General features: G+C 40.6%; 1 protein-coding gene across 3 annotated transcripts in view; it reads right to left on the reverse strand.

Moving 5' to 3' along the window:
* Positions 1-26527, reverse strand: part of PLPPR1 (phospholipid phosphatase related 1) — a 136735-nt gene that overhangs the window by 56465 nt on the left and 53743 nt on the right. For all 3 annotated transcript variants that reach the window (XM_087741865.1, XM_087741863.1, XM_087741864.1), the window contains one exon: positions 17613-17721. In XM_087741865.1, coding sequence (XP_087597991.1) covers positions 17613-17675 — 63 coding nt within the window. In that variant the 5' untranslated portion in view covers positions 17676-17721. The remainder of the gene's footprint in view (positions 1-17612; positions 17722-26527) is intronic.

Raw genomic sequence — 26527 nt, forward strand, 5'->3', positions numbered from 1 at the left:
ACTGTGCTGATTTCCCAAAAATGGCTTGAGAGCTTTCCCTGTCACTTCTTTACTTATGTGCTTATGCTTGGTGGGATCCCACTTCCCTGCTCTTATTTTGATTAGTCCCTTCTGTTCACATCATGCTGGACCCTTCGCTCATTCCTGGTCCTTCACTGGTCCTTTCAACCTGCTCATTCACTTCCTCACATGATTGTTGGTCATTACCTCCCTCCCCCATCACTATTAGTTTAAGCTCTCCTCTCCAGGTTGGCCAGCCTGTTGGCAAAGATGCTTTTGCTCCATTTGGTGAGGTTGATCCCCTTCCAAGCAGTCTTGATCCTCAAAGAGGGTCCCATGGTCACAGAAGCCAAACTCTGCTGCTGGCAATCAGCTGTTGACCCACAGGATCCATCCAGTCCTCTTCAGGCCCTCCTCCTCGTCACTGGCAGTATTAAGGAGACCACTGACTGGCCTCCCATGCCCTTGACTATTGCACCCAGAGCCGTGTAGTCATGCTTGATGTTTCCCAGGTCACTCTGGACAGTATCATGGGTGTGCAGGCAGAAGAGCAGCCCAGAGTAATAGTCTGAGGATTGAAACAAGTCTTCCCACAACATCTGACTCATGACCCCCCAGTAAGCAGCAAACTTCTCCAGACAGCAAGTTAGGTCGGCGGATGGGCGTCTTCATTCCCCACAAGTCTCCCATCACTATCACTCACCATTTCCTCTTGCCATGTGGTTAGGGTTCAGCTGGCTCAAGTGCTTCACTGGACAGAGCTCTCAGCCAGGAAGCTTCCACGGCACTGAATCTATTTCATAGTTGCAGATCTGCATGTGGAGGAGGAGCCTTCCCCCCAGAGCCAGAAGTCACCAGCTTCCAGCGTTCACCATCATGGGAGTTTCCACTTTCTGATACACAGAAACTCTACTCGTCCCGCTGCTGCAGTTGAAGATTCAGGCTTTTGAAGCTGCAGGGTCTCAGAGAGGACTTGATTGACCTCTTTCTTGCCATCTCTGATGCTGTGCAGTCTGCTGACCTGCTCCCACAGCTCATGTACTTGGTGACACAGACCCTCAATGAGAACAACCCTCATGCTAGCCAAAAGGCAATCTTCTATTTCCCCATCCACAGCAAGAGGCCCCAAGTGCCTCTGCAGCCTGAGACCTGCAAAACTGCATCCTCCTTCTGCAGCTCCATGTGCTGCTCAAGGCCTCCGTTGTTACAGGTAAAATTGCTCCAGTGGCTGATGGGGACCAGATCCTGTGACACATCACTGTAATAACTCAGGACACTGGTGCTGTTGTGAGCAGAGTTACCCATACCCTTCTATGCAAACTGCTGTACAAACAGCTGCCTCAGAGAGCTGTGCTCTGGGCCAGGACTTACTGCCTAGTACCTAGTGCTTGATTGTCCCTGATCAGGACTCAAGATCTGCAAGCTCAGAGCTCCCTTTGATCAGGAGCACCTGGCAGAGTTTGCTAAAAGCTGCTGGAGCTTATTAGCAGCCACCAGCTCATCTAGCTGTCCTCACTGCACCCTAATGTTCCTTCAAGGGCTCCCAGGACTCCCCTGACCATCCCGGAAGAAGTTCCCAGAAGATCTGGCAAGTCTCAAAGCAGAGGCCAGCAACGGCAGTGCAAATGGCTGTGTCTGGCATAGAGGCACAAGTAAACAGGGAAAGATTGCAGTCTTTTCAAGCATTAGATGTAGGAGACACTAAATTAAGCTATATCGGGTGACATAAGCAAAAACACAGATGGCTGTAAAACTCCCTGACATAGGAATTATGGGTGCTAGCAATTTACAAGGGTTCAAAAAGCAACTGTAAAAAAAACTGGAAGAAAAATCTGTCACAAGCTATTAAATACAGTGACACACCCTCTGACCAGGGGAAGTACCAACACCATGTCAGAGAGAGATAGTCACCATACAACAGTCCTATTTTATACCTTTTCCTAGCTATCTCCTGCTTACCACAGATGTTCAGAGCCCTGCTGCCAAGACAGGCTTTTGGTCTGGCTCACAACTGCCTTACATTCTACTGGTGAAAGATGTCATCCTCTTGGGTCCAAGGGTTGCTTGGGCTGGGAACAATGCAGCTCTTCTCCTCTCTCGTCTAAATCAGCTCAGTATCCTCTTAATAGCTGTGAAGCACTTTGATGTCTTTAAACAGAAAGATCTCCAGTGGCACTACACAAACAAATCACAGTGTAATTAGCATTAACAGAGCAGTTTAAAGAAGGTTACAAGACAATGGTCAGCACAGGCATGTGATCAGCCTTGCTGTCTATTTGATTTTCATATAAGGACTGCAGACAAATGAAAATACTGCAGGGAAAACAGTGCAGGACCCCTGCATTGCAGGTCTTGGCAGGTACCCCGTCCCCTCAGTGCACATGCAGAGGCACAGAGGCTCCTGTTGTCCTGCCTTTGCTTTACAGTGCCCGAGTGTAGAAATGCAGCACATGATTTTGCACTGCTGGTGTCTCACAGCTTCAGACAGATCTGCTTGCTGATGCTGCGCTACATCCTAACCTAGATCCTGTAGGAGCAGAGCATGCTGAAAAGCAAAATCTGCAAATTTAATTTCAAAACAAAAAAATATTTCACTGGGAGATCTTTCAACTTCAGAGCTTCCAGGCTACGTGCTTCTTCTGCAATGTTATGTCTTCCAGATCTTTCTCTGACTCAAGAGCCTACAAGACTCTTTGTTGGTATCTCCAAGCAGTTATCTGCTTCAGACCATAAAATCTCTCAAAGCCACAGACCCTGCAAGCCTACCTGCCCTGTTTGCTTTCCCTGTTAACATCACGAAACCAAGCCTCAAGACTTGCAGAGAGGCCCTCTTGTAGAAGCAGGAGCCCTGCCGCATAAACCCAAAATGCAGCTCCCTAACCTTCCTGTTTTAGTCTTAAAGGTGACAATGCCGTGGCAGGCACATACTTGGGTAAATTTATGGGTTTTGTAGCAAGCTGTGCCACACCAGTGAATCTTAAAAATCCAGGATCTCCAGTTGTCTCCTAGGTGTGCTAATGGGACAACACGGTATCTATGACCAGAGTTTCAGTGAATACAGCAAATTAGAAATTACATTAAAAACTGAGTTGCAAACAATGTTTCCTGATGGAAATTTCCTGATGTGTTCTGTATTTAGGTCTATTGTTTTCCAATACTCTTGCGCTGGACTGCTGTGTCCAGTAAAAGTCACCAAGTCCCTCAGTATCAAGGCAGTCCAGAATTCATCATTCCAAAAACATCTGAAGAAGACAGAAAATAAAATCTAGTCTTACTCTAAGAACACTGATCTTATAATCTTCTTAGATGCTTGTTCTGTTGCCTATTTCTTCCAGGTATAAAGGCTTTCCCCCTAAGCCAACAACCTTGGAGGCAGTTGGAGCTCTGAATCTTTGTCATTAATAGAACAGCATTCATTAAAATTCATAAAACTTGCCTGTGCTTCCAGATCGATGTTATTTAATAGAGTAGTGCAGGTTTACAGTTGTTAGACGTTGATGAATGCAGCAGTTACTGCCAAAAGAAACTATCTGCTGATACCAAGATTGAAGGACTCTTAGACCAGTCATAAGAATCAAATACAGATGATGTTTTAAATTAAATAGGAAATTATCAAAGACATTTTACTTCACCTAAATGGACACAGTCTTATTAATATGTATAATGCATTATAAAATTCATTTTATTTGCCTCCAACATTTTTCCAGCTGATGAGGAAGCTTTTAAAAAAACAATTACCTTATCACTTTGAATCTCATCTGCTGCTTGCAAGTCATGTTGTGTCTGAGCCAATCCTTTTGTACAACTCTTTATCACTGGTAGGCAGTCATATTAAAAAATTAATAATGACCACTTCATTTTTCAGAATCTGTAATCATCTTGATATATAATTGTGAATGCAGTATAGGGAAGAAGGGAAAAACTTGGGTTTTGAAAACTTTAATAAAATCCCTAGGTTCTGGTGCTCACTTTTGTCCCTTTCACTTAAAGATACCATTCTCTTTTCACCATTAGCCCTGTCAAAACAAGATGAAATACTCACTGCTATTTGCTATGGCTATTTATCATGAAGAGGTTTGGTTTTAATTCAAGAATAGTCTGTCTGAACCTGGATTTAACTTCACTGATGTTCCTCCAGATTCTTTTTTAACAAGTCTCCACATACACAAAGGGCGGTTTTATCTCCTTCAGGGTCTTACTAAACCAAGGCACGGTAGCAGGAGGCATTAAGATGCACATGTGCTTTTTGTAAGAAGCTAAATAGCGGATAGTATGGAGAAGAGTCCAATGGAAATTACTTCAGGATGCAGATGTTAGGAAAAAGCAGCACAGCGATACAGCTCATTGATTTACAAAACAGACTGAGGTGGCAAGGCTTGGAATAGGAAGCTTTATCTAACATGTTGGGTTCTACCACAAGGAATGTGGACAAGGAAATCAACACGATGACTATTAGTGATCAACACACATCTTCATACTGGGCATGCAAATACCTAGGTGAAATTATTGCAACAAAAGGGGCTCGGCAGGCAAAACTGATCTTAAGGTTCCAACTGCACATACCTGTAAAATTCAGGAGGATTTTTCACATGATTCTTTCCTTTACTGTTTTTGTTTACCCATTCTCTTTTTTGTTGCATCCTACCTTCTCTCTTTACTGCCATTGGGCCTAGATTCTTTCTGCTTCACATCAGGTTACATCACTTTACTAGAAAGATTAGGACAAGTGCTTTTCTTATGAGGATACTCACAAACTAAGCAGGTTGCCTATTAATGTAATAGGAAAACTCAACTGGACAAGGCCCAGAGGAACTTAACCCAGTTGCCACTGTTCTAAGCCATGCTGTGCCTACAGACCTCCAGACACCCTTTCCCACCTAAATTATTCTATGAGTCTATGACCTTTCTTTTAACTCAAAGAAGTACAGACTTAGATTCCTTACCGACTTGGTTGACCCTGGCTGCCTTTCTTGTTCAAATCTCATCTAATTTGAGTTTTCTCAAGTCCCAAACTGTTTTTTTCCTTTCTCTCTACAGAAAGACTCTTGCAATAAGAATGAAAAGCCTGAAACTCACAATCATAAACCAATGCTGGTATATACTCATACGAAACCAATGCTGCATAAAGCACTCTGTTCCCATAATTTCATCAGTTTGAGAGTTTCAGTATGTTTCCTACTGTTATAACAGAGCTGCACTGATTTTGCTTTGGCTGGTTTAAATAAGATCATAAAGATCCCTGATGACTACTGATTTAACTGGCTCCAAGTCAATCCAATCTATTTGAAAGGTTAATTCACTCCATTATAACTGAAATCTTATATTGGTCAGGCACTAATAAGAGACTAGATTACATTCATGAGGTACATTTGCACATTTTTTGCTACAATTTTATAAAAAATGCAGTATTGATTAGAGACAACAATAAATCAAATGTAAATTTGATCAATAGTTCCACTATGATAACAAAAATATCACAAACTATTTTGAGAAGAGTTTTAAAGGCCAAACCTCATCCTCTCCATGAAGCATGCAAAATTCACTATGAGTCTTGAAAAATCAAGTACGCTGTTATGCATGGTTTAATCTAAATAAAAGTGGAATTAATTCAATACTGCTGTACATCTGCACAAAATAATCACACACTAAATTTCTGTGTTTTAATAAAGTATATAACAAGTACTGGTGTATTATTATTATTATTATTATTATTATTATTATTATTATTATTATTATTATTATTATTATTATAGCTCTTCCCAGGTATGCAAAGTCTACACTGCAGAAATAAGCCCTTAAATTGTGACAAACAATAGATTACTGATTTTTAGGATAGACATGCAGCATTTAATAGCTGGGAGAAGGAAATACAGGGATAATTCAGCCATTACATGACCAAATGTAGCTATCCTTTAAATTATAGAATTCACCCTACTGAAGTCGTGACAAAACTGACAGTAACTCCAGTAATAATTGCATCATTATTTCCAAGCTGCTTTAATCTTATTGCAGTATAGTTTTGGTAGACCTCATCAATAATTACTGTAGAACCATAAAAAGTTAATAATGCTGTAGAATTATGAAAAGTTAATAAATGATTCAAACTTATTTTAAACTAATAATAGCCTATCCCCCACGTGTCCTATTACATGGGTTCTTCCATTCATCTGCTCATGTGATCAGGTTGTAAAGGAAATGACATGAGAAAGAAGTGTATTGCAGGGTTTTGGGGTATGTTTAAAACTTTTGGGCTAAACAGCCTGGCTGTTTGCGCTGACCTTGTGCAAACATGCAGAGTCTTTGCTGTAAGGCCGCTAGAGACCACAGCCAGCCACAGGACTCTAGGTATGTCTAGCCTGATGAAGATCTTAATCCCAGCGAGTACTATAAACACATCACCCAGAAGTAAGAGTTACAGACCATTATGAACAACCATTTGGTTTCTTGAACTGTGTAACAACTCTTTAAAAATTGACAATGTGCTTAGTAAAATATTGATTAATCACTCATCTAACAACCATTTCTAGAAATCTATCTGCAACAGAAATCTTGACCATTAAATCACTCTGTTCAACATGAAGATGCATCTTTACTCCTGACTCTTTAACTTAAAACTGGAGTGGTCCAGGAAGAGCTAATAAAATTTATCATAGTATATTTATACCAAAGTCACAGATATCCTAAATCTTATGAAGCCTGAACTTCTGAATCAGAAGTATTGTTTTAGGCATGACATCAAGCTGAAAGATCATTTGTGAAGACTCATGAACTCTAAAAATGAGGGTCAATCTCTAATCATTGTTGCAAGCAATCATCATCACGAGTAACGATTTCATGTGTGTTAAGACTTGAGTGCCCATTTAGCATCATGTGCGCAAGATGTAACAACTTTCAAAAGATTCCCAGCAATACCACTCTCTCACGTATTTCCTGCAAACACATCTGCATATGATCAGTTTTCATGTAGTCTCTTCATCTGCCCCACTGAGTTCATAGCTGTGAACAAATACATGACCCATGCAAAATTACCTGTGTGACAGAGAATATGATCAGACTTTAGGAATGTGATCTGAGAACTACTTGTACTATATCCAACACCTCACAGAAATTCCTGGTGAAATACACCACTGAAGTGCAGTATGACTATAAGGATATATATCAGAGGGAAAAATGTTTACTACTAAAATGCTGGGATGCGGGGATGGACTGAGGCAAAGTAGCAGGCCTCCCTTCATGCCCAAGAAGTCATGAAACAAATCCTGAAACCTGAGGCGCACCAGCCAAGTGAGTTAGAAATACGGAAACATACAGTATCATTTCTCGAGAAAACTCTATTTTATTTTATTTGTTACCATGTTCTGCTGCATTCATAATAGCTTTATTTATTTTGTGTTGCTCAGGTGCTGATAACTGGATTATCTGTTTGTGCTTTGGAAGGAAAAGATATCACAATTTAAAAGCTATTTGCTTCCCACACAAGGGCACCAAAATGTTTTGTCAGCAGCCTGGGGAAGTTCCAGGTTGGTGCAATACCTTAGGTTTGTAAAGGAAGCACAAGAGTTGGCAGACTGATTCCTAAATCAGGTCTTTAAACTGTTGGAATTTCTAGAGAGCAGAAAATACCAATATTCTTTAAAAGCTATATCACTTGTATGAATCTGTTTGCTGTAAGACTGACCTTGATGACTTCACCCTTGTAACACTGCTAAAACAAAACCCTCTTTTTCAATGTCTGGAGTGGCTGGTCAGGAGCCAGAAATCAAGCCCTTTGCAAGCCTGATGAAATTGGACAGGATGCTTAAAGAGACCTATTTTACTTTTGAAAATTCTCTTGATGTCAAAATCATTGTCAAAAAGTTTGAATGGGTTTGATATTGCAAAATATGCTTTCAGCATCTTGCTTTGCTCTGACGTTTCTCAGATCTTCCCTACTGATCAGTTCTGCGAAGGCTTGATTGTTGTGTTTAGGGTTACTTAGCATGGATTTGTGAGTCCCTATTCATTGCTTTCCACCCTTTATAAAACTTCATGTAACTTATGCAAATTAAGTATCATGTTAAATAAACCCAGGGATATTCCTACAGACCAAAGAAAAAATGTGTGTTTACAGATGCAGACCAGAAGAAATGGTGCAGTCATGTCACAGAGGAGTCAATAGTATGATAATGCACTGCACCTGCAGTGTTCTTCAAATTTTCATATATCTGAGCAAATAAATAGCTCGACATTGTGTGCTTGAGAGAGAAAATATGAAAAACCCTCGGGTCTTTGAATTATGCAAGCAAACAAAAAAAAGTAACATGTCAACTGCTCTACCATAATCTGCAAGAAACATAAAAATCTAAGTATGCTTCTGAAAATAAAGGAGGGAAAAATTCAGCAGTAATTTTCACTGATAATATCACTCTGTTCCGAAAGGGAGATAGCTGCCCATGTGACATATTGTGTCATATGTATTTTCATATTGCTATCTATTTTAAGCCTAATTAAAGTTGCCCAGTCATTGCTGGAAATACCTTCCATCTTAGAAGGCTTCAAACATTGCTTGTAGAGTTCTGGACATATAATAAAGAAAACTTGCATGAATGGCACCTGGTTTTATAACCAATTCTCTTAAAATCTCTATACAATCAATTCTGATTACTAGTTTTTCTAGCAGTAATCTACTAAAGCGATGTTTTTTTTAAAAAAAAATTTACAAATTGACAAAATGGATTTCTATTTAAAAAACAAAGCACGTTAAACCTCCCTAACTGCTGTGTAATTAAAAAAACACAATTCCTTCTCTTACAAGCTTTGTTATATAGATCAACATATTATAAATTGAAGTAGTTCTCAAAAGTGTTGGCACAGTTTCAGGGCACAGTGAAACAGATAAAGCAGTATGTTCACAACATTTTTCTCTACTACCAAATGCATATTTTATTACTCATAAAGACAAAGAATTTTTGGTACCTTTAGTCTCTTCCCTGAAAACTGCACCAAACTCGGTGCAAACCCTAAGATATTATTCAGTCTATCAAAGGGATTATTTGCGATGGGAAATTTTCAGGATAAAGAGGGAGGATACAAAATAGGCTTCATGTATCTGCTAGCAACAATACAATATTTCTTTCATTTATGTTTTAAAGAAAAATCCCTCCTGGGCAGTCCCTTAATGTTAATTTTAAAATGTCCTCAAGAAGCTAAGGAGAATCAAACAGTAATGTGCTTTTTTCCAGAGTGACCGTTTAGGCCACAAGTTTTCTGTGCTTTTTGCCTAATTGTGAAGCACCTAGAAGGACTAAAGTTTCAAAAAATTAAGTTTTAGTTTATAGTCAGGTAATATGAAAGCTGCCTAGCAATTCAACAAAACTAATCCAATGTTCCGGAGACATCTATTTGCTTAGATTAAGCATACATAACCATACAATATGGAGTTATGCAGTCATCTGGAACAAAGGAGGTACTTGGTGGAGAGACAAAGAAAGCAACCAATAAGGAATGACTGGCAAATGGGGAACATAAAAGACATTTAGAAAGAGCAACAAAGAGAAATAGATCCATATGCTGAGTGAATAAAATAAGAAACAATGAATCCCAAGAAACAGAAGTGACTGAAGCATGGGGATTATGCAGAAACATCACCCTGCTACAAGAGGAGCTCCTCTGAATTTGCACAGCATCTGTCACCATCAATTCACACAGTCAGTCTAACTAGAGGGTCTAATGACAGGCAGTTTATACAACACCAGCACACGACATGTCCCTCAGGGCATTTTGTCCTCATAGCATCCCAGTGGAGCAGCATAGCACTACTGCTTGCAGGGCACAGATGGAGAAACAAGGCACAGGGCTTTAAATAGCTATGTGCAAGACAGCTACAGCAAGGGATAGGATTGGGCAGGCACACACGAACCGCTGGAAAATCCTTCTTTTCTGCCTCAGCAGGAAACAAAATAAAAAAGCCCCACATGGTGGATACTGGATGCTGCTACAGAACAGAGTCACTGATCATTGCAACTATTTGGAAGTTAGTTCAACTTGGGATGCCTTTTTAGTTAGTGTCTACATTAAAATCTGCCTGGAATTTTTTGGCATTTTCTAGGAGAACTAGACATTACCTTGCCAAAATTAAAACCTATATTTTGAATATCCAAAACTGCTGTCCTATGTTTGTATGTCCTTTATGCAATTTTAATCATATCATTAAAACTCTAATGCAATCAGCAAGTTTTTCTTATGAGACAGTGACTTTTTTTTAAAGAAACACAAATAGGAAGTCATTCCCAATACACTCAATGCCTCTTACAAATGTTGCTTTGAGGACCACAGCACACAGAAAAAGACATTTCACACTCCCCAAACACTTCTCAAAATTAGAGAGCACCAGAGAGTACACCCAAATTGCAAAATCTATTGAGTTTTCAGAACACCTAAACAAAAATTACAATAAAAAAAGTACCACATATGCCATGACTGTTCTAAAGTCACTTATTTTTCATAGGTCTATAAACCCTGCTGGGATGCTGATGACAAACAGGAGTTCAAGAAGCACTTGTTTCACTTACACAAAAGATTTCAGTATTGCAGAAATTCTCCTGCTAAAGAGTAGTTCAGTTGTTGGCTTGACTACATGAAATACTGGCAGGAAAATGCAGGCAGGCAGAGAAAGAAGAATGCTTTCCTTCTGTGCTTCTGTAAGTTGAAACTTTTTTTTTTTAAATTATGTTTGAACTGATATTTGAAGATGATTCAATCTGTCCAAAACTAAAACAGAAAAAAGTAAAGGAAAATTTACCCCCCTGATTGTAGAAACAGAGATCCTATGAGGCTGTAACATACCTACGGCTCAAATCAAAGTTGCATCAGAATAGGAGTAAGACTAGAGCTTTGTATCTTGCAGCATTTTTCATTTTATTCATGGGGGGAAGGGGAGAAGAAATTTTTCTTACAAAATCTTTGTTCTTTGCAATGCACTATATATCGAGTTGTCAAGACAAAAGAGTTTCCACTCTGCCTGCAAAAGCTTTCCTGAGGGCAGAATAATGGATTTAGCATGAAAAAGTACAATCTTCAGATTACTGAATTTGAAAGATGTCCAATGTTTTAAGTTTTAATGGTGTTGCTTATTTGAGTTTGCCCCTACTACCTTGTCAATGTCAAGATTACAATAATCTACAATAAAGCACAATGTGGCACATACATCAGTCATATTAAAGTCACTTGGTATTCAGTAACTCTTTGATCAGTTTAAGACAATTTAATTAAATCTGGTGCCAGAAAATTGCAGTGTTTTCATGTGCAAAGACACACCTCAGATGCGCCTGACTCCTTTACAAGTAACTGTAGTTGAAAATAAATCCTCAGATAACTCACACCCTGAAACAACTCAAGCCCTCAAACCAGGACTTGCAGTGTGAGAAGGAGGAGGAGGAAACCGGAAGCAGAAAGTGCCACATCAGCAGAAATTCCAGAATAAATTTCTCTTTTTATTACCTAGAGAGCCATTATAGTCATAACCGCTGTTGACTCAGAAGAGATGAGAGGGTTTTCTTTGGAGGAAAAAGAAGTGTGGCTTGCTTATTGCTTCTTTAAAAGCTACCATTCAAACAGACGCAATGGCTCAAAAGTTGTTTGCATGCTTTCCCCCTGCAGTCACATACAGTTGTGGGGATGCTGTTTACTCATAGTGTGTAACTATCTTTCCAACATCTATTAGAAAATGCAATTATCACACTACATTACACTTCCTGTCACTAATGATATAAGCTGCAAAAGCAAGTAAAATCACTTTGACCCACTACATTCAAAGCCAGATTGTACTCAGCTCCCCTACACCCCTCTAGCATGAGTTTTGTCCTAGAAAGCTAACACCCAAAATGGGATGAAGAAAGACAGAGAAAGACCACAGCACATGGAAAGCACTGCTAGATCAAGACCTCAGGGCAGCTCACTAGTCCCCTAGGAAGAGAACTGGGATTCACCACCCTTTGCACTTCTCCCACTTCTATACCTGGTATTTCAAAACTGGCAAGCAGGTAACAACAGACGAAGAGAAGGCTGAGGTACCCAAGAACATTTTTGCCTTGGTCTTCACTGGCAACCTCTCTTCTCACACCTCCTGAGTCAATGGACCGTATGACGGGGATCAGGGGGGCAAAGTTCCTCCCACTGTAAGTGAAGATCAGGTTCGCGACCACCTGAGGAACCTGAACATATGTAAATCTATGGGTCCTGATGAGATGCATCTCAGAGTCCTGAGGGAACTGGCTGATGTAGTTGTCAAGCCACTCTCCATGATATTCAAAAAGTCATGGCAGTCAGGTGAAGTCCCTGGGGACTGGAAAAAGGGAAATATTGCACCCATTTTTAAAAGGGTAAAAAGGAGGACCCCGGGGAACTACTAAACCTGTCAGCCTCACCTCTGTGCCTGGGAAGATCATGGAACAGATCCTCCTAGAAGCTATGCTAAGGCACATGGAGGACAGGGAGGTGATTTGAGACAGCCAGCACGGCTTCACCAAGGGTAAGTCCTACCTGACCTAGTGGTCTTCTGTGACGGAGTGACTACATCAGTGGACAAGGGAAGAGCTACGGATGTCATCTAGCTGGACTTGTGTAAGGCCTTTGACACGGTCCCCCACAATATCCTTCTCTCTAAATTGGAAGGATATGGATTTGATGGATGGACTGTTCGGTGGATAGCTAACTGGCTGGATGGTCGCATCCAGAGGGTAGCGGTCAATGGCTCAATGTCCGGATGGAAATCAGCGACAAGTGGTGTCCCTCAGGCGTCTGTACTGGGGCCAGTGCTGTTCAATATCTTCATCAATGACATAGACAGTGGGATTGAGTGCACCCTCAGCAAGTTTGCAGACAACACCAAGCTGAGCGGTGCAGTTGACATGCCTGAGGGACGGGATGCCATCCAGAGGGACCTGGACAAGCTGGAGAAGTGGGCCCGTGTGAACCTCATGAGGTTCAACAAGGACAAGTGCAAGGTCCTGCACCTGGGTCAGGGCAGCCCTCAGTATCAGTACAGGCTGGGGGATGAAGAGATTCAGAGCAGCCCTGAGGAGAAGGACTTGGGGGTACTGGGGAATGAAAAGCTAGACACGAGCTGACAAAGTGCACTCGCAGCACAGAAAGGCAACCATATCCTGGGCCGCATCAAAAGAAGGGTGGCCAGCAGGTCAAGGGAGGTGATTCTGCCCCTCTACTCTGCTCTGGTGAGACCTCACCTGCAGTACTGCATCCAGCTCTGGGGTCCTCAGCACAGGAAGGGCATGGACCTGTTGGAGTGGGTCCAGAGGAGGGCCACAAAAATGATCAGAGGGATGGAACCTCTGCTATGAGGAAAGGCTGAGAGAGCTGGGGTTGTTCAGCCTGCAGATGAGAAGGCTGCGGAGATGCCTTATTGCAGCTTTTTGATACTTAAAGGGGGCCTACAAGAAAGATGGGGATAGCCTTTTTAGCAAGGCCTGCTGTGAGAGGACAAGGGGTAATGGTTTTAAACTAAAGGAAGGTACATTTAAACTGAACACAAGGAAAAATTTTTTCATGATGAGGGTGGTGAAACACTGGAACAGGTTGCCCAGAGAGGTGGTAGATGCCCCATTCTTGGAAACATTCAAGGCCAGGCTGGATGGGGCTCTGAGCAACCTGATCGAGTGGAAGATGTCCCTGCCAATTGCAGGGGGTTTGGACTAGATGACCTTTAAAGGTCCCTTCCATCCCAAAGCATTCTATGATTCTATGATTGCCTAGGTCTGAGGGAGCTTAGTTTTTCTGACAATTTATTCCCTGCCTGCAGAAAACTGGCCACTGTGTACAAAACACATCTCCGCCAGTTGTGATTTTACCTTTCCCCACCTTCAACCAGTACACGTGTATGTTATGTGGAAGGATGTAACATAGCATTCCTTGGAACAAACCTTGTAAAGTGGACTTGCAAAATAATGAGACAGCTGTGAAGAAGCATCGTTAAAGAGGTTTCTGACAGCACTTTGTCACACATGTTCCAGCTGGTGAAGGAGGGAGGAAATGCTCCACAAAGAGTTTTGGCAACAAATGCCACCATAAACCAAAATTATGTGAAAAAGGAAGAACATGTTAGAATTCTTTTCCTATTACCCCAGATGCTGCTTCTTCTACTTTCTTTCATGCTTGACTACAAACCATAAGATCATTTTAGTGATCAGTCCTGGCCATCAACAAATCCTCAAACAGGCTGCTGTGCACTGTTTGCATTTGCTGGGATAGATCCAGGGCATAGAAACAGCTAGGAGCTCTATAGCTCTTGCTGCATGTTCTGGGTCTATCATTGGCTACGAAGGGCTCTGGAAGCTACTGGCATCCTGCTCTTTGCACTTCTATTTAACAACTGTCAGCAGCTAGCAGCATCAGTTCTCATGGACCAGGTACTCAATGGTCTGTACACTGCTCAAAGCAGTGGCACATGTCAGCTGAATGAGGAACAAAATTGGTTTCATCTTGTTGAAACCTCATACATGTAAACCAAGGCTGGGCAAGAGCCTCCTGAAGGCTCCTTTCACTGATGCTGTCTGCGAACAATGCTGCAAAGGGGGACAGGGAAGAGGAGAATATTAGTCTCCTGTACTTCCTAATTAATTGCTTATGTGTTTAACAAAATGTAATATACAAAATCTTCATAGACATTTGGTGACAGAAGCCAGACTGTAATGATACCTCTTATAATGCAATAAAGTACCATCTAGAAAGCTGCCTGCATTATTTGGGAGAGGGATTTACATTTGCTAAGTGGCTAAAAATTAGTTTAATGATTCCCTATTTAGCCTTTAAATCTACTCATAATGTGACATTTTGTTTCTAATTAGGGACTGAAAATGTTGATTTAACATTTCTGTCATTACATGTTAGACATTACATGGTATCTATATTATTTAAAAGTTCGTATTTTGAACATAAAAAGGAATTTGTAGAGTCAGGCACAGGGTTTAAGTTTTTATAATGAGCCATTCATCTTCAGGTCAGGTTTCATAATAACTAACTGCTACCAGTTAGTTGAGTGTGAGGAAAATGAAATGGAAAAAAATGGAAATGTGGATAACCGCTTAAATTCTAAGTGTCTCATTTGTACAGACTGAAGCATAATGGTATTTAAAATGTCCAAACTGTTTGTGACACCTCATTTCCACCACTGCCATCATAACTTCTTTGAACACACACTGCATACTGGGCAGTTAGCAAATATCTACTGGCAGGGTATCTGACATAACAATCAAGGCTTAGCATTTTTTTTCTTAAGAGCAAAACTTTTCATCACAGGACCACATTCCATGGAAGACAGTGGGGGAGGCAGCACATTCTGGGGAACAAGCCTATGATAATATTCACTGACCATCTCTTTTCCTACTCATGATCACCTAACATGTCTGCTGCTGATTGTTTTTGCATGGAAAAATGTTATCAGGAAAGCAGGCAACATATTTTTATCTGTCCTACATGCACCGCTAGCAACTGCAGCCAGGTGTCTCACAGCTAATCAATTCTCATGGTTGCTTCAAAACTACAAAAATAGGGTCCATCCTAACCCAGGCAATCCAGCACAGGGCTTGGTATCTGGCATAGCTCATCTAAAACGTGCTTCCTTTAGACTCAGAATCATGGCAGTAGGAAAAGAAAAACAGCTTCAGTGTGCCTTAAGATTTACAGGGACTTCTCAGACCGAATGGCTACTATCAATCATGTCTGCACTCCCAGCAGGAAATTAGATTTCCTGTTGTTTAATCTACAGTGCCTGATATAAGTCTGTGAATTTGTAGTTCCAGTGGTGCTACATTAAAAATCTATACAGTGGACAGAGAGAGGAAGAAATACATGTTTTCATCAAATGTAGCAGAGAGAACATCTTTTCAGACACTACCTCTCTGCTTTTGACTGATTTTTAATTTAAAATTGTGTTTTAATCAGCAAGGCAAGTATATGAAAGGATAAGGAAAGTACACTTAAGGGGCAAAAAATTCTTTTCATCCTGTAAAAAGATTTATTCTTATATTCACGTCAGTCTTGTCTGTAGAAGGACAATTCATATCTCTGTCATAGGCTGCCAACCAGGCTCATCATTCATACATTTAGAGGACTAAAAATCTTCACAGCTGCTTGTTTCAAGCAATAAATTTGAGACATCTCATTCCCGATGGTGTTTATTTGGTTTTGTCTGAGCTTATTGCTGTTTTTTCCTCATTTTTAATCTTCCTTTCTCTAGCTGATGCGATGAAGTAGTGATGTGTTTTCTCAGTCGGAACAGCCCCACCGTTTCACCAGGGAGCAGAGACAGATTCCTCAGGAAGCTGGACATTATGTCAGTGACAAATCCCTGTGAAACACTGCAAGGCTCAGCCACCTTCCCACACTGCTGCAGCTGGGAAGGCCCTGTGCCAAGCTTTACTAGTGGTTTTATTGTGCTTTTCCTCTGTCCTCATCTTCCAACCAGTCAGATTCCTCCTGCAAGGAAGGCCCATTCAAATCAAAAGGAAAACTACTACTTACATTAGATTAAGCACCCAGGGATCATTTGACTGTGTTTTGGGGGCTAAGCTGGTAGTACAGAAAGTAGGGAGTGCGTATAAGCAAACTGTGTCTCCTGGCTGGAGAAGATGCTATAAGGAGGAGACTCCAGGGGAGTAAGGGTTAGAGAGGTCCTGGATACCACTGCATGCTTTTCCCATGTCCCTGGGGAAGAGCCAGTGCTCAGGAGCTCTGGAAAACAACCAGTCACAGTGCTCATTACACCTGCTGCCGCAGCACACTCAAACCTTTCCAAGATTTCAGTGGAAATGGGATAAGCCGTACACAACACCCAGCATTACAATTAGTCTTTTGACTGTTTTTAGTGCTTCTCTTGTGGAAGAGCACAAGTCGCCTCATAATTTGGGCCAAAAAGTGACTATTGCATCCAAGCAACATCAGACAGGTGGCCCTGAAGATGGTCAGTCACAGGCAGTTATCTCCTTTTCACCGTCTAAATTTGACGGAAGCTTTCATCCTCCTTGGAAAGCCGGAGTTGCCCCCCTTGCCAAGAAAACCATCCCAGCCTTCAAAGCACCAGTTGAACATACATCAATTTGAATAATGATTTTGCTCAGTCTGGCAGTGTTAGGGTAAGTAAAAGAAGCAATTTGTACAGAGTAAAATAATAAGCCAATTTTTTAAGAAAACTACCCTTAACAAAGATGTGGAGCCATACTCCATTGTGGGGCATTTCCTTAAACAAGGTCTAGTCCTTGTGCAGCAGCAAGATGCATACAGGTCTGAGGAAAAACAGGAAGATGAACCTGCTGCTGATCTACACCTGCAACTACTGCCTGTTCTCTACCAAATACCACAGGACTAACTGGTGAATTGGGTAGAGGCAAGTCTTGAAAACACAGTATCTACTTGTTCTTGCACACTTGTACCTAAGTTCTGGCTAACTCATGCAGGACTGTTTTCAGGGGCACTTGATGGCACTCAGTATGAAGATGGATATTCACATTATCAAGTAAGAAAGCATTCTTCCTTACAAACAAAATGGCCAACAAATTACTTAATTCCTGTAGGGCAGAGCTGCCTTCCATGTAGGCTTGGCAACTGAATGTTGCACTTACCTCAACAAAGATGAAGCAGGGGATGATGGAATAACTTCTCTGGGTATTGTTTCCTAAAGCCATTTCTCATCACACTTCTTGGGGAGGCACTGTTCAAAACTCTATTATCCTGAAAAAGAAAAGACAAAGGTATTTCAGTATGTTTCCTTTTTTTGCAAACTCCACATTTAACACAATGAGGTTCGTAACATGGAGCACTGACATATTGGACCAGGGATACAGACTAAAAAGAACATCAAGGTCTAACTTGTGCTCATACAGAATAACCTAAGAAGCCACTCCTTTTGCAGCACAAAAGCAAGAGACAGGCAAGGGTTACAAGATACATCATCTACAGAGCAAAGAATTATAAGGATTGCAACTGTTTTCCTTGATTACAATCCTCTCCCAAGCAAAGACTTCTTCCCCAGGATTGTAAAATCACAATTTCAGCCCACTGTCCTGTCTACAGTGTGTTTTACATCAAGAGGTTTTGGTAATTGACTTGTGAACTTGTACTTTAAAAGACAAACTTGTAGAACATTAATTGCACACATGATCAAATGTTTATCTGCATGAAGCGTGACCTGCTCAAGATGACAGAATGTCTTATGCACAAAAAAACCCTACGAAATAAATACAACAAAAATGCAATGAAGAACTGGGCCCTTGGTGCAAAACCTTTCTAGCCCGCTATAAATTCATACATCAATGCACAAAACCCTGCCTACTTAGCATTACTTTGAGCTACTGGTTATTCTAATTAACATAACCTTATGACGCTCTGTGCTAAGACACTTAATCTCTTTACAGCATAAAAAGTAGGAAAGGAGAGAACAGAAGACTAACACGGAGAATTTTTACTTTGAGTGCGTGTGCCTTTCTGCATGCATGAGGTAACACATCAAGAAGCTAAGTCTGGCCTAAATGATTTTAGAGCATGTAGCTCAGAGCTGCCAGGTGCATGCTTGCACAGAGCATGAGACACAGAGGAGAATGGAAATCCTTTGCTATCAATTTTAACGTGACCACATCAAGCAAGAGCACAGATTTAGGTGGGCCTGACCTCACTTCCAGCACTCACACAGAAACCCTGCCCTGATCATAAGCATCTCCACAAGCCAGGGCCAGGGGGGGTGAAGGAGGTGAAAGCTGGTTTATTTCCCAGAGGATGCTTTGCACAACATCTTCTCCCAGCTTTTTGACCTCACTGGCATCTGGGTGGCAATTCAGGCCTTGGCATATGGAGCCTGTAAGGTTCATGAAGGGGTCAGTGCTTTCTCACCAGCTCTCAGCAGGTTTACTGGAAGAAACACTATTATCAGAGCACTGAGTTCAGCAGAGGTTACAAAGCCTGAGGAGCTGGATCAGCTGCCAGGGATTGCCACCTGCACCATGATGCAGGCTCTTGTCTTCCCACCTATGAATTACTTAATGTGTCTCTCATCTCAGCTCTTCACAATTTGACACAGAGCTGTAAAATACACAATGTATATGATGGTTTTGGCAATACAGTTCTAGGCACAGCACAGCTATAGTGACTCCAGTGAAGCCACATCCTGTGTCAGAATGGCTTCTGAACTATTAACCATTGAAAAATGCAGGTCCAGGTCAAACAAAATACTCAGGAAATGTTACCTGCAACACACTTCAGACACTCCCATCCTACACTGTATCCCAGTTCTGAAATACAAATATTCTGGATTTTCAAAATGCCTGTTTTTCCAAACGTACTTCAACTTTACTTAAGAGGTAAAATGTTTTTTTTCTCAGAGGTTAGTGTCATTGTTTTAAAAAAAAGACAAGCCAATCCAGCCTCACTTGGGCTGTCGAAAAAATTTCCAATAATTCATTTTTTAACAACATTTTTCATATTGTCAGCTTTTGTGCCACGTGGCTCTCCCTTTAACCTGGCAAACGCATGCTGCCTGGTAGAATAGTAGGTCAAAGAGTTAGAGTAGCATACAGAGCATTATTCCACTAAACTGCTTTTGTATCCTGGAGATACCCTATCATCAGCACCTTTTTTGCAAATCCTGTTTTTCAAATGCCTTAGTGCAAAGATGTTAATACCTCAGCACCCTCATGAATGCTTTCCCAGATCACGCTTAGAAATAACCACGATTTTCCATAACACTGTCCTGTAATTTCAAGCCATACCTTCAATTCCAACTGCTGTGACTGCTGTGTGTTCCTAACCAAAGCAGAGGGCTGCAAGGCAACCCAAGAATTTAAGAAATGTTCTCAACGGATGACTGAAAGCAACTACACAGACTAGCAAAGAAGCTGAGGGTTCTTAGTAGTCACAGAGAATTGCCTGATTTAATGCTAGGGGACTCCTGATGTCATAAATGCATATCACTATGTTATTTTAAGCTGATTGTGCACTACTGATTTAAAAAACTGCATTGCCTACGGGAAAGCATTTTACATGTCAGCTTTTCTCCTATGTGATGACACATTTATGTCAGACATAAGTAGTAAGAGACCAAATAGTTGCCTGATCAGGCCAGCTAATTCCCAGATTGTGGAAAAACTCTCAGCTAGCCTGTGCTTGTCATAGCAGCTCTTTTCATCAGCTCACTTGACAGAAGAGGAAAGGGGAAGAACAGCATGGTCTTGGTGGGAGCACCATCTTTTGTCTCTCTCCAGCTGGCAATGAGTCCTCTAGGGACACAAACAGCAAAACACAGATTACAGCAATCCCTAGATGCTTCAGTCTGCAGAGCAGTCAGAGATAACACACTTTTGCCCAAAGAATCAGAGAATCATAATAAGATGAACACGAGTGTTTAGTGACGGTCCTGTTTTGTAATCCATGAAGATCTCTTTGTATTGAATAAATTTTAGTAGTGCAAAGCCTCCGACCAAAGCAACAGGAAATAACAGCTACAATATCAGCATCCAGTATTGCCTTCTCAATTTTTTATTTTTAATTTTACCATTTTGACTTAATTGTTAAGGAACTCACATTAGCAAAACTATAAGAGGCTTTTAGATCCCACTAGCTGTGACCTTTCAAGGCCTGGTATGTAAGCATTGCATGAGAGTAGAATTGGTCAAACCTATTCTAATTAATTAGGGACCACTGTAGAGGGAATATTAATAATCTGGAGCTCTGGTATGATGAGGTGCTTCTACTCTTTAAACGATATATATAATTGTGTAATACAACATTTGTGAATTAATTAGCATTAGTTAGTTCTCATCTTGCTCAATTTACCCCACATGCATTTTCAGAAAGCCCCTGAACTACAGCGTAGGAGGTTATGGTCTGACATCTCCTGGGAGAACAAGCGAGGACATAGAATATACATAAGTGAATTGAAAATTAACTGAAAAGGACAGCAAAGAAAAAAGAATTCAAGCTGAAGAGATTTTCTTGCTGCAGGGATCCATTCAGGGGAAAAAAGAAGAATGAGAGTCAAAGAGTGGAGGAAAGAAGAATGAGAAGAATGTTCTAAAAAAAGGTATTTTCTTACAGGTTACTAATCAGCAGAAGAATTTCTAAAAGCCTCATTCAGGTATCTTCTAAAGCTTTTTATGTGAGCACATGGCAGACGGCAAAAAGGACATATCTAGGACAAACTGGCATTTGCTGAACCTTTATAGTATAGCTCCTGCAGCACACACAGTACAGCTGATCATTGTTCTGTGTTATCAGTGCTCAAAACAATTAATTTCTTGTCCATTCCTCAGGAGACAGTGGTCACCCTTATGTTTTTTAAACTATGTCCTGCATAGGTGAGAAGATGAACATTATGGCTTTATATATTGCCGCAGTGGGTATCTGTGCGCCTGTGGAAAATACTAAAATCAACAATCCAGAAAAGCTAACAGGCACTGTTTATCATAGTTTTCAACCTATGTTTCATTTAATCAATACCATGTTTCCTTTGCCATTAGCTCAGAGACTGCCAGCCTGAAATGCAGTAACTGCTGTGCAGACTAAGACAGTAGCATTGCTGCTGGCATACATGGGACATAGCTTCACTGCAGAATGCCACATCTGCTCAGACCAGAGGTGAGGAGGGCAACCACTGATCATTTGGTACCAGGATGTGATGCAAGCACAAAAAAATGGATTGGATTTCCTGTCCCTCTTCATCTAGATAGTTTCATGATCTTTTCAGCAGCAGCTAATTTTCTGTTTCAAAATAAAATGTAAATGCTATATTAGGAGGAACACAACTGGGGCGTTTCTGTAACAATGTTAAAGACACTTAAAATGCAAACATTTACCCCCATTTGTAAATTAGCTTAACATTGCATTAACAATTTGTAACCCTCTGTTGGCAATTGGCTTCAAACTATAAAGATCTTCCTTCTCATTAAAATAAGAATTCTGTTTACTAGTAAAAAAAAAACAAAACCACTAAAACTTCTGCACCAATTCATCAAGGATCAATTTGTCCAACTGAAACACAGAATTGCGTATGTCAAACCTCCATTCAATTAAGAAGACAAGTTCAAACTAATGCCACTGCTGAAGATTATTATCCAAGCTTTTGCAGAGGACTGTATCATTATAACCATTATTTATTACACTAGCTCTTACAAATCTCATTCTAAAGCAGAGTCCTCTATTTCCTGTGGGGGAAACAGAGCCAGAAAGAGTTGAAGCAATTTGCCAGACATCACACAATGACTCAATGTCTCGGCTGAAGAAAGACATATTATTCTCAGACTCCTGTCAAGTGCTCTATCCACTTGACTATACAATCTCCACACTTGAAATGTGCTTGCTAATTCCTGCACAACTATGCAGTTCTCATTGTGCATTTAAGTAATAGAGATTTCCCTTAGCTTGCCACTGAAACCACGACAGAATGCGCATCACAACTCTGCACAAGCACCGATCAAACATACACCAAGACGTGACAGCCTCTCATCCTCTCTATGCAACTTCACCCCTGGCATGTCCAAAGGCACCTCATTATCCCAATGCAACCCTGGCATGAACATGCATGTAATTTTGAACAAGTTGCATCAGGATAATAGACGGTTAAAATGTCTTTCCCAAAGCTCTTTCCACATAACCAACCTAACCAATGCATACAAAAGGGCCTAAGGAATTAAAGGTAAGATTTTCCTGCAAAAGGCAGTCATTCCTATTTAATGTTTTCCTCGAGAAAGTACAGACATTTTTAGTGTTTTCAAGTAATCAGAAACACTGAGTAGAGGCATGAATCATTCCAAAATCCAAATTGTGTGAGTAAAAGTCCAAATGACATTTTAGCACAAAGACCTGTTTGTGATTTGGTTTGTCTGCCTTGTATCCAAACATAACACAGACTGTTTGCTTGGTGTTATTGCACAAAAATAGTAAAGCTAAGAAAATAGTACCAAGTCTGCAACAATTAGAAGGTACCAGACAACTGGCACTCAGTTTGCTGTCTCAATGAGCCAGAACACACTGGTTTTGACCTACAAATGAGAAAGTTAGCCTTTGCATGAGGTTGCCCTCAATCTGTGGAAAAGTGCATACACACAATGGAGCTTGGGCAAGAGGGAAGACACTCACCTAGGTCTGGCTTCCTATCATCAAAGAACTCTTGAGCCCATCCATCATGAACTGAGAGGCAAAGAGTGACCAACATCATGGCCATCAGACCGGGAACATGGTGTCAGACTGATGACATTGTATGCCCAAACCATTGACTCACATGTTTGAGTCACACTTGATTTTTAGTTGTTAACTGACAAATTACCTAGTAGTTGATCATAAACAAATGTATGTTCTAAGTTTCAAGATTTGCATGGTGCCTGTCTCCCACAGAACTCCCATATCAGCAGCGTGACTTCCTACTTTGTAAGAACACTGAAAAGAGGAGCTGAACAGATGAAGCAGGAGCTCAGTTTACTGCATCTAGATCTCACCACAAAATATAATTTATTATGAACTTCCCTAACAGCTTAAATGCCTGGTTTCTATTTAAGGTACAGCCATTCAAAGAAATTGGCCTGTCAGTAAGTGCTTCTCATGCATGTCTCCACAGACTCAATGACAAGAAACTAATTACATACCACTAATGATAGCAAGTAAAAGAACAAAAAATCTGCCACCAATACACAAAATAAACCCACACATGTTCACCATTACGATGGACAATTTTGCAGCACTTGAGTATTAAGCCAGAAAAACACTTTCTCTGATGAGAGTTGACCTTTTTCTGCTAGCAGAGGTCACATTTTAACATTTCTGCACTCATACTAGCAAACCATTTTATGGCAAACCATGATACCTAAGTAATATATTTCACAGCATATCTGAAATGATGATCCTTGATACAAACACCACCTTGTTACAAAGAAAGCTACATGAATAGCTATCTGGATTCCTAAACTATGAATCTCTTAAAATGTGTTGCTGAATCCCTGGTGGCAAAGCAGGATTTGATCCACAGAAGAAAGAAATGCCAGAGATGTTAAGAATTATGTTTGGGATGTTTTCCCTTGCTACTAGCTTCATGCGGAAAATTATCCCATGTTTGAGTAATAAGCAGCAGTACAAAATCTATAGACAAGCAGACTGACAAGGGATCTGCACCACTTATATCTTCAAGAGAGTTCAAGTGTTATGTCAGCATGGCAGAGGCCTCATAACAACTTCTCACTGCAGGGAGGCAAGTGAAATCCCAATACTACAGCTGCTAGCAACAAAATTTACATTGATGCCACTTGGCCAGAATTTCACAGATGTTGTCTAAGTAGAACCCAAAACATAACTGTGTAAATAGCAGATATATTCATCCTAAGATCCAAGAAGTCAAACAAAATGGCCACAAGCCTTATTTTGAACTCTCTCACACCTGCAAACCTTTCCCTGTCCTACAGGTCTGAAAGTGTCATCATGGCTGATCTATTTCATTCGGTGAGGCACTGAATTCCTTGCAAAAATGTTCAGTGTATCATTTACTCAGTGTTGCTTTGAATGATACCCACTAAAATGTGGTGTCACTTCAGCAAAACCATATGAATAAAAAGTTTAACCTGCTATAGCTGGTAACACTTCTCTCTTTCTTGCAAAAGGATTAACAGTGCATGATAAATGAAGAAGGAATCTGATGATGAGATTCATTAGGAAATTCTTAAAAAAAAGGAACAAGCAGTCTCTGAAAAAAAAATGCCAAACCACTGAATTTATGCATGCAATTAACCAGACTGATCCTGCTCCTAACTTTCATTTAACTCCAAAAAGCTAATTGTTCTCTCTCTCATTTCATTCCTTCAAACTTTAAAGTGAATCTAAATGAAATAGTTGTGCATTATCTTGGGCAAAACAAAAAGACTATTTCTGGTCTTTACCCATCCACAGGGTGGGTAACATCTGTGGCACATCATCTTGATGTACACTAATTAATTTGCCTTGTGAGCTTCTCTGAACAAATGCAAAAGGCAACTGGTCATTCCTTTTACTTCTAACTGGTTAAGATAATCCATGTATCATTAAGGACATTTATAGCAATAAACTGGCAGGTATGGGCAGCAATAAAGTAACAGTTCATAGACATACAGGACTCTAAATTCCAGAGATTAGTCATATGATTAGTTTAATGAAAATATAGCAGTCTACAGTTCCAAAAGTAACATATTCAAGATCCAGAACTGCAACTGATTCAACACAGGTTCTCTGTTTAGCTCTATGCTAAATCACCAGTCCTAAAATATCATATAGAGTTCTAATTTCACTGTCTCATTTGCACAACCTACAAAGAAAATAGTCAAGACCCCTTTTTATTTACAGCTGACAGTCTTGCAAGGCTCAGGCCAGAAACCAAATATTAAAGTATGACCTCCCTGATATTTGGGATACTGTCATGAAGGGCTTGTGACTGAACTTCACCCTTTGAAACCAATTCAATTGCACTGGGTGCCTCTCCATGCAAAGCACTGACAGACACTAAGGAAACTCTGGACAGTTTCAACAGGAAAAAAACAGAGCAGCCTTCTCCTCAAGCTCTTATCACAGTTAACTGGTGGAAAAGGAGGAAGACATTGAAGAGAAAGAAGAAAACAAAAGAAAACCTCAAGTTTTGCAACACCAGGTTGTGGAATACAGAGGGTAACAATGCAACAGTGCAGAGGAGAGGAAAACTGGATGAGCTACAGAAAAATTGCTATGGGATGGAGGGCAGATGCGGAAAACAGACCACAGGTGTTACCTGTGATGGGAAAACACAAGACTGAAAATTTTGTCTACTCTAATAAAGGAATATCAATACAATAGATTCTAGAAAACAATTCTCCTTTCCCGTCCCAAATATCTCAGGGTTTTGCAAAAGATATTTTAATACTAATTAAAATAATTGTATTTAAAAATTATTTCTTTTAATATAAGAAAAAAATTGTCCAAAGAAATTTCCCTTATTCAGATGAAAACTTGTACTTTACTCCAGAAAACTACTAGTGTTGTTTTGTTTATTTCTTTTCAAAACAACCTTAGTCAATGGCCCTACTGAAATCTATTAAGCTACTAAACAAACAGTTGGTTGCTTATCATAGAATCATAGAGTCATAGATTCATAGAATCATTTAGGTTGGAAAAGACCCTTAAGATCATTGAGTCCAACCGTTAACCTAGCACTGCCAAGTCCACCACTAAACCATGTCCTCAAGCACCATGTCTACCCTTCTTTTAAATACCTCCAGGGATGGAGACTCAACCACTTCCATGGGCAGCCTCTTCCAATGCTTCACTACCCTTTCGGTGAAGAAGTTTTTCCTAATATCCAACCTAAACTTCCTCTGGTGCAGCTTAAGGCCATTTCCTCTCGTCCTATCGCTTGTTACTAGGGAGAAGAGACTGACCCCTACCTGGCTACAACCTCCTTTCAGGTAGTTGCAGAGAGTGATAAGGTCTCTCCTCAGCCTCCTCTTCTCCAGGATAAACAACCCCAGCTCCCTCAGCCGTTCCTCGTAAGACTTGTGCTCTA

Source organism: Nipponia nippon, unplaced genomic scaffold, assembly GCF_047370975.1.
Source record: "Nipponia nippon isolate SJK-2023a ecotype South Korea unplaced genomic scaffold, ASM4737097v1 scaffold_8, whole genome shotgun sequence".
NCBI classification, from domain to species: domain Eukaryota; kingdom Metazoa; phylum Chordata; class Aves; order Pelecaniformes; family Threskiornithidae; genus Nipponia; species Nipponia nippon.